Here is an 8977-nt window from a genome sequence, read left to right as displayed (position 1 = left end):
ATTGCCTTAATACAAAATACATTCTATTTACATCAGAGTAGCAATTATGTTAAACTATCAGTAAATTAATTGATCAAGTACCGGTAGCAATTCTTTCTAATTTCTAACTTCTAAGAGCGGAAACCAAAGTTCTGCTTATTGCCGACTGTATTTTAGCAAAAGTTATGCTTAATCCCAATTTTTAACAAACATATCCATGGTTTTAGATGTGGATGTTTGGAAGGTTGGTCTGGTGATATTCATTGTGAAATCAAGGACCCTTCTACAACTGTTCATAAATGCATGCCGGGATGGATAGGTGATTGGTGTCAGGATCAATGTATTAACGAGTAAACCTTAAGTATTTATATTTTTGATGTCTTGGTCCCTGGAACACATTGTTCCGATGTACGTGTAGTTAAGGTGCGCTTGATAAGCTTTACAATCAATGCTTTACAGGCAACCTTAAACTGATTTTGGTTTTAATAAGTAGTTAATCATGATGCGTAAAAGTTGTCAAAACATGTTTTGAAAGAATGACCGTGAAAGACGTGCAAGACAATTAATAACTATTGAGATTCAAAAGTGGGGCATTGTCAGTCAGAAGCTTGATTTTTGTGTGTCTTCTAATTCAATCGTAAAATTCCTTAATCTTTTGATAAATTTAGATAAAATATTTATTTTCAATCTGCTACCAAGTAAGTTTGTGTATTAATGTATGTTTGTAGCTCAATGTGCCGACCAACAGAAGTTTGTAAAAAGCGGGGACGAGGACTTCGCTGCATATGTGCTCCCGGATGGCATGACCGTAATTGTACGACTGACATAGACGAATGTACGAGAAACCCGTGCCCAAATAAGGCTACTTGTTTAAACACACCTGGCTCCTACGAATGCCCGTGTTTGACTGGCTGGACGGGAGACAACTGTGACAAGGACATTGATGAGTGTTTGATGAATCCATGTCAACACTCCTCAACATGTGCAAACGAACAGGGAAGTTACAAATGTATGTGTTCGTTTGGCTGGAAGGGAAATAACTGCACTGATGACGTTGATGAATGTACTTTGAAGCCCTGCAAAAATCAAGGGAAATGTACAAATAGTCCAGGTTCGTTTGAATGTAAGTGTCTTTCAGGTTGGGAAGGAAGCGACTGCTCTTCCGACATCGATGAATGCGGGGTAAACCCTTGTAAAAACTCTGGCTCTTGTACAAATACTAACGGATCATATAGATGTGCGTGTGCTTCTGGTTGGGGAGGTGTCAACTGCACGGTAGATACAGATGAATGCCAGCTGTCTCCATGTTTAAACAAAGCAACGTGTATTAATACTAACGTTTCCTATAAGTGCATTTGTGAGCCTGGCTGGAAAGGTTTCAACTGTTCAGATGACAAAGACGAATGTAAAAGCTCGCCGTGTCTTAACTCGGGAACATGCAGTGATACTGCAGGTTCATATACATGTGCATGCGTAATCGGATGGCAAGGTGAAAACTGCGTGGATGATGTTGATGAATGTCTAATGACACCATGCTTGCATGCGGGAACGTGCCAGAACACCGATGGTTCCTTTAAATGCACGTGCTCCAAAGGCTGGCAAGGCGATAACTGTTCGGTTGATATTGACGAATGTGTGAAGACACCATGCTTACATTCAGGAACATGCATAAACACCGACGGCTCATACACCTGTACATGTTCGCCTGGCTGGCAAGGCGATAACTGTTCGGTTGATATTGACGAATGTGTAAAGACACCATGCTTACATTCAGGAACATGCATAAACACCGACGGCTCATACACCTGTACATGTTCGCCTGGCTGGCAAGGCGATAACTGTTCGGTTGATATTGACGAATGTGTAAAGACACCATGCTTACATTCAGGATCGTGCATAAACACCGACGGCTCATACACCTGTACATGTTCGCCTGGCTGGCAAGGCGATAACTGTTCGGTTGATATTGACGAATGTGTAAAGACACCATGCTTACATTCAGGAACATGCATAAACACCGACGGCTCATACACCTGTACATGTTTACAAGGCTGGCAAGGCGATAACTGTTCGGTTGATATTGACGAATGTGTAAAGACACCATGCTTACATTCAGGATCGTGCATAAACACCGACGGCTCATACACCTGTACATGTTTACAAGGCTGGCAAGGCGGTAACTGTTCGGTTGATATTGACGAATGTGTAAAGACACCATGCTTACATTCAGGAACATGCATAAACATCGACGGCTCATACACCTGTACATGTTTACAAGGCTGGCAAGGCGATAACTGTTCGGTTGATATTGACGAATGTGTAAAGACACCATGCTTACATTCAGGAACATGCATAAACACCGACGGCTCATACACCTGTACATGTTTACAAGGCTGGCAAGACGGTAACTGTTCGGTTGATATTGACGAATGTGTAAAGACACCATGCTTACATTCAGGAACATGCATAAACACCGACGGCTCATACACCTGTACATGTTTACAAGGCTGGCATGGCGATAACTGTTCGGTTGATATTGACGAATGTGTAAAGACACCATGCTCACATTCAGGAACATGCATAAACACCGACGGCTCATACACCTGTACATGTTCGCCTGGCTGGCAAGGCGATAACTGTTCGGTTGATATTGACGAATGTGTAAACACACCATGCTTACATTCAGGAACATGCATAAACACCGACGGCTCATACACCTGTACATGTTTACAAGGCTGGCAAGGCTTTGATTGTTCAGTCGATATTGACGAATGTCTATCGACTACATGTTTTAATTCGGGGACATGCATGAATAGTGACGGATCATATAATTGCTCGTGCTCTCAAGGCTGGCAAGGCGTTAACTGTTCAAATGATATAAATGAATGTCAGTTGAATCCATGCTTGCATTCGGGATCTTGTATGAACAGCGCAGGTTCTTATAACTGCTCGTGCTCTCAAGGCTGGGAGGGCGTTAACTGTACAGACGATATCGATGAATGTCAGTTGTATCCATGTATGAATTCGGGCACTTGTACAAACAGCGCAGGTTCCTATAACTGCTCATGCTTACCAGGCTGGGAGGGCGTCAACTGTACAAATGATATAGATGAATGTCAGTTGAAACCATGCCTGCATTCGGGATCTTGTATAAACAGCGCAGGTTCCTATAACTGCTCGTGCTTACCAGGCTGGGAGGGCGTCAACTGTACAAACGATATAGATGAATGTAAATTGAATCCATGCTTAAATTCAGGATCTTGTATAAACAGCGCCGGTTCCTATAATTGCTCGTGCTCGAAAGGCTGGGAAGGCGTTAACTGTACAGACGATATAGATGAATGTCAGTTGAACCCATGCTTAAATTCGGGATCTTGTATGAACAGCGCTGGTTCCTATAATTGCTCGTGCTCGAAAGGCTGGAAAGGTGTTAACTGTATAGGCGATATAGATGAGTGTCAATTGAATCCATGCTTGAATTCGGGATCTTGTATGAACACTGCTGGTTCCTTCAAATGCTCGTGCCCGAAAGGCTGGGAAGGTGTTAACTGTGCAGACGATATCGATGAATGTAAGTTTAACCCATGCTTGCATTCGGGATCTTGTATAAACAGCGCTGGTTCCTATAATTGCACGTGCTCGAAAGGCTGGAAAGGTGTTAACTGTACAGACGATATTAATGAATGTCAGTTGAATCCATGCCTGCATTCAGGATCTTGTATAAACAGTGCAGGTTCCTATAATTGCTCATGTTCGAAAGGCTGGGAGGGCGTTAACTGTTCAAACGATATAGACGAATGTCAGTTGACTCCATGTATGAATTCGGGAACTTGTACAAACAGCGCAGGTTCTTATAACTGCTCGTGCTCTAAAGGCTGGGAGGGCGTTAGCTGTACAGACGATATAGATGAATGTCAGTTGAATCCATGCCTGCATTCGGGATCTTGTATGAACAGCGCAGGTTCCTATACTTGTTCGTGCTCTAAAGGCTGGGAGGGCGTCAACTGTACAAATGATATAGATGAATGTCTATTGAATCCATGCTTGAATTCGGTATCTTGTATAAACAGCGCTAGTTCCTATAATTGCTTGTGCTTACCAGGCTGGGCGGGCGTAAACTGTACAAATGATATAGATGAATGTCAGCTGAATCCATGCCTGCATTCGGGAACTTGTACAAACAGCGCTGGTTCCTATAATTGCTCGTGCTTGAATGGCTGGAAAGGCGTTAACTGTACAGACGATATTGATGAATGTCAGTTGAATCCATGCCTGCATTCAGGATCTTGTATAAACAGTGCTGGTTCCTATAATTGCTCGTGTTCGGAAGGTTGGGAAGGCGTTAACTGTGCAGACGATATCGATGAATGTCAGTTGAATCCATGCCTGCATTCAGGATCTTGTATAAACAGTGCTGGTTCCTATAATTGCTCGTGTTCGAAAGGTTGGGAAGGCGTTAACTGTGCAGACGATATAGATGAATGTCAGTTGAATCCATGCCTGCATTCAGGATCTTGTATAAACAGTGCTGGTTCCTATAATTGCTCGTGCTCGAATGGCTGGGATGGCGTTAACTGCACAGACGATATAGATGAATGTCATTTGAATCCATGCTTGCATTCGGGATTTTGTATAAACAGTGCAGGTTCTTATAATTGCTCGTGTTCGAACGGTTGGGAAGGCGTTAACTGTTCGAACGATTTAGATGAATGTCAGTTGAATCCATGCTTGAATTCGGGAACATGTGTCAATAGCGCAGGTTCTTATAATTGCTCGTGCTCGCCAGGCTGGGAAGGCATTAACTGTACAAATGATATCAACGAATGTCTAAAGAATCCATGTTCTACCTCTGGAACTTGTATAAACAGCATTGGTTCTTATAATTGCCAGTGTTTGCAAGGTTGGAAAGGCATTCACTGTACAAACGATATTGATGAATGTTTAGGGAATCCATGTCAGAATTCGGGAACATGTATTAATAATATAGGTTCGTACATATGCGTGTGTTCACCTGGCTGGGAAGGTTTGAACTGCACACAGGATGTCAATGAATGTATCTATTTTCCATGTTCTTCTTCAGGGTCATGTATAAATAGTGACGGTTCCTACAAATGTAAATGTGATGTTGGATGGCATGGTGTAAGTTGTATGGACGACATCGATGAGTGCAAGAGTCATCCGTGTTTGCATTCGGGATCTTGTGTAAATAATATAGGGTCTTACGAATGTAAATGTAAGTCAGGTTGGACAGGTGTTAACTGTACGGATGATATTGATGAGTGTAAACCAATGCTAGGAATCGATGGAAGTCTATGCAGACATTCTGGGACATGTATAAATATATTAGGCTCCTTCAAGTGTCATTGCACATCAGGTTGGCAGGGAGATAACTGCGATGACGATATTGATGAATGCGACAAGAAACCTTGCAACGCCACATCTAAATGCGAAAATAGCCCAGGATCATTTTCATGTTCAGGAAAACAAATGTTCTCCGAAGGTAATATGTATTATATATAAATGCTTAAATGAACGCGAATTGTATCCCCCCCCCCCTCGAATTATTGGCAATATATCCTTATAAATAATATTTGCTCCTTTTATATAAAAAGAAAGAAAGAAAAATACTTATATTGATACTTTTGTGACTTCAAAATGGGTAGATATTGTGAAATGATATTTTGCACAATTTGAAATTGTAAATATCATGATCTGTTATTGAAGTCATATTTGTCTAAATTTGTAAACCAAGACCTGCCTTTCATTATCGTAATTAAAACAGAATCACTTCATTAACAGTTGTACCAGAAAAATGACAAAAGAAAGATCTATGTCGCATTTCCTTGCCCACTCCAAACATACTTTAAGTCAGTGGAGTAAAACGGGTATAGTGTTCCGGCTGAGCTTTTCTAAATAAAATCTGGTGCAGAGATAAATAATTACGACAGTGGAATGCAAGTCTTGATTCCTAACCACTTTGGATAATTTTAATACGGCTTGGTACCAGAGCAGAACAGGTTACTGTAGATGTATCCTTTGACAACAATTCTGAATACTCCTCTAGAATATTAGAACATTTTTCGGAGAAGTCAATACTGTAATATATATCTTTTTCAGGTAAATCGGATTCGAGAAACTCGAAAATCATATTCGGTGCTGTCCTCTGTTCATTGTTGTTGTTATGTAGCCTCGTTACTTGGTTTGGAATTTTGAAGTACAAATGGTAATTGCAAAAAGACGTTTATATACAATTTATAAGATAATGATGCTAAAATATAATGCAGTAGATACCGTTCAGAGGCGTTTCTCATTGCTTTGTGTTTAGCTCCGTTGTTTCAACAGTAATTCAGTTATGTTACGGCTGTAACCAGTGTTTCTGTATTCTGTACCAGTACTAACATGTTCTCCACAACTTCTGCATATGAATCAGAGCTGAAGGACGACGTGTCTTTTATCAAGTCGTCACGGAGGAGAGCCCACAACTCGGTTATCCGAAGGTCTGCGCTCTCTCTATTCCTCTGCCAAACACATAAATTATACTACAGTACCAGTGGATATAATTTCTCAACACGACATTTTCATAATATAACAGTAATAGTTATAATTTTTCATGACTAAAACTATAAGGGAAATATTGATTTTTATTTCTAATTATTTCTCGTACGTAGAATCAAAAGTCATATCAATACACTAACGTGCGCTTATCGGTCTAAACATTTTTTTTTTAAATCCTCATATTCTAAATGTCTTTTTTTTTTCTTTTATAGGAATCGAAATCGCGATTTTGAACTTGATGACAAAAAAACACCACCACCACCATATCAACGGACACCCGTACAGGCGTTTGGTGAAAAAGCTATTTATCCTTGCAAAAAAGCCAATTATCCTGTTGCAAATCCATGGGTCATGGAGAATATGAACTTCTGATATTAAATATACATGGACCAGTGTATTTTTCATTTACATTTATGTTCTAAAAACATTATGTAGAATAAACCTCATGCTGGCATTCACGTAGTATTGGTAACATTCGTGATTGAGAAATGTTTTATAAAGTTTCAATCATGTTTAGAGGCGACATATTAGCAGTTTTACCTCAGTTCACTTCCAACATTTTAATTTGTGTAGTCCTGCTAATTTTGGAAAGGAAAATGGTACTTTAACGAAACATGTTGCCTTTCTTCTATCGGAAGGTTTATGGGGCAGCAGCGAATGGAAACTGCAGATTTTCAACAAGCAGGGTTTGGTTAAATGTACGATACAACATGCCTTTGGGGTTTAGCAGATCACAAGACCACAAAAAGAATGAGTTGTGTGTTGTATCAAAATTTAAAAGGAAATATTATATACCCTTCTCAAATGCGCTTATTTGATTGGTCGGAAGGGGTGCACGCGCGGGTCCGCAAAAAGCGATATTGACCCGCAAAAGTGATATTGTCTCTTCTGATATCACTTTTTCTTATATGTATGAAATATAGTCCAGTCAAATGAGTGCATTATAGAGAAGGGCATATAACATAACAATTATTGTCAATAACTGTATAATAAAACACTGCCATTTTATTGACATAATTCGCAAAATGACAAACTTGTAGAAACTGGTCACACTTTCGGACGGTTAAAAGTTTTTAATACGACACTATATAGTCTTAGCACTGTAGAGTTTGTACATTTTTATGTGATTGCAATAATGTCCAAGCCCTAAACTTGAAAAAAAATAGTTGATATAATGTTTTATTTTCTATATGTCCGCCATATGCAGTTTTGGCAGTTTAAGATAAGGGAAACGACTCTTATGAATTAAGGAGCACAATGACTTACACAAAAGTCGACATGATTTATCCTTCTTTACCAACAATCTACTTGTCACTTACTGTCCCGTACTGTTCCATACTAATGGCTACTTAAAATATTTTCACAATTTTGCACCCAGCCCCTTTCAAGTAAAACGCCAAAGTAAAAAATAGTTTACAGTTGTTTTAAAGGCATTGAACAACCCCGACCGGAAATGTGACGCCTTCATGCAGCCTCTTTTCCGGTAAACAAGGCTTATATTTGTAAATTGACATGCATTTTGTTTAATAACATACATATTTTATATGCTGTTCAATTTTCATGTAAAACTCTTTCTTTCCATGATTTGGTGATGTTCGAAGCTGTAATATCCCTCTAAACGTTAAGATTCATGCGCGTTCAACCGGGCTGAAGTCATAACTGGTCATTTGCTGTTAAGATACAGTCCATTTCATGATATAGCATATATATAGCCTATTACTTTCTTCTTTATAAACCAAGTTGTATTTATCCGATCGCCTTACTGCAAACAGTTTGGCCAACTCTATCTTCATCATTTTGATATAAAAAATCTTTAAAAAGACCAAAATAATTAGAGGCTATGTTAAACTAAGTTTTTATGAGAGCTAATGACTAGTGCAACACCCATTGAGATCCCTAGCATCGCCTAAAGCTATTATAACAAAACGGAAAAAACACTGCTAATATTAGAAATATACTGTAAGTTCTCAATGATTCAAACCGCCTAGAATGTTACACAAGCTGTTCGTAGACACAGTTGATGCTTGAACAGGACACTGGGCAACGCTCTCCAAGCCATCCAATCTCTGTGTGTATGTGCTTTAATGTGAAGTTATTAGGTCGCATTTTGTAGTTTCCAGCCTGAAATGTGAATTGCACAGGATCGGATCAAAATATTAAAATAAGTGTAAGTCTCAAAACTGAAGGCCTTGTTTTCTTTCAAAATGATAATTCAGTGCAGATTTTGCGGTTTGGTGTGGGCATTTTTGTCGGCTGCTAGCTCTACGTGCAAATGTCAAAACAACAGCGGCCTCATTCAGCAAAGAGTACGTGCAAAAAGATATCACTTGACAGGTAGTTCCGTTACGCACATTTGGTAGGGATGTTTGTTTGTTTGTGTTGGGTTTAACGCCATTTTTCAACAGTACTTCAGTCATGTAACGACGGGCAGTTAACCAAACCA

At 39.6% G+C, this 8977-nt stretch overlaps 1 protein-coding gene across 1 annotated transcript; it reads left to right on the top strand.

Moving 5' to 3' along the window:
• Positions 1 to 209: 209 nt before the first annotated feature.
• On the top strand, positions 210 to 7480 carry LOC123546161 (neurogenic locus notch homolog protein 1-like). Its single transcript, XM_053550794.1, has 4 exons — positions 210 to 329; positions 708 to 5479; positions 6097 to 6202; positions 6747 to 7480. Exons 1-4 carry the CDS (start codon positions 283 to 285, stop codon positions 6904 to 6906), a joined length of 5085 nt encoding a protein of 1694 aa, XP_053406769.1. The 5' UTR covers positions 210 to 282; the 3' UTR covers positions 6907 to 7480.
• Positions 7481 to 8977: the final 1497 nt, after the last annotated feature.

Source organism: Mercenaria mercenaria, chromosome 9, assembly GCF_021730395.1.
Source record: "Mercenaria mercenaria strain notata chromosome 9, MADL_Memer_1, whole genome shotgun sequence".
In the NCBI taxonomy this organism is placed as follows: Eukaryota; Metazoa; Mollusca; class Bivalvia; order Venerida; family Veneridae; genus Mercenaria; species Mercenaria mercenaria.
The sequence above is the reverse complement of the archived record's forward strand: the minus strand, read 5'-3'. Positions and strand labels throughout refer to the sequence as shown.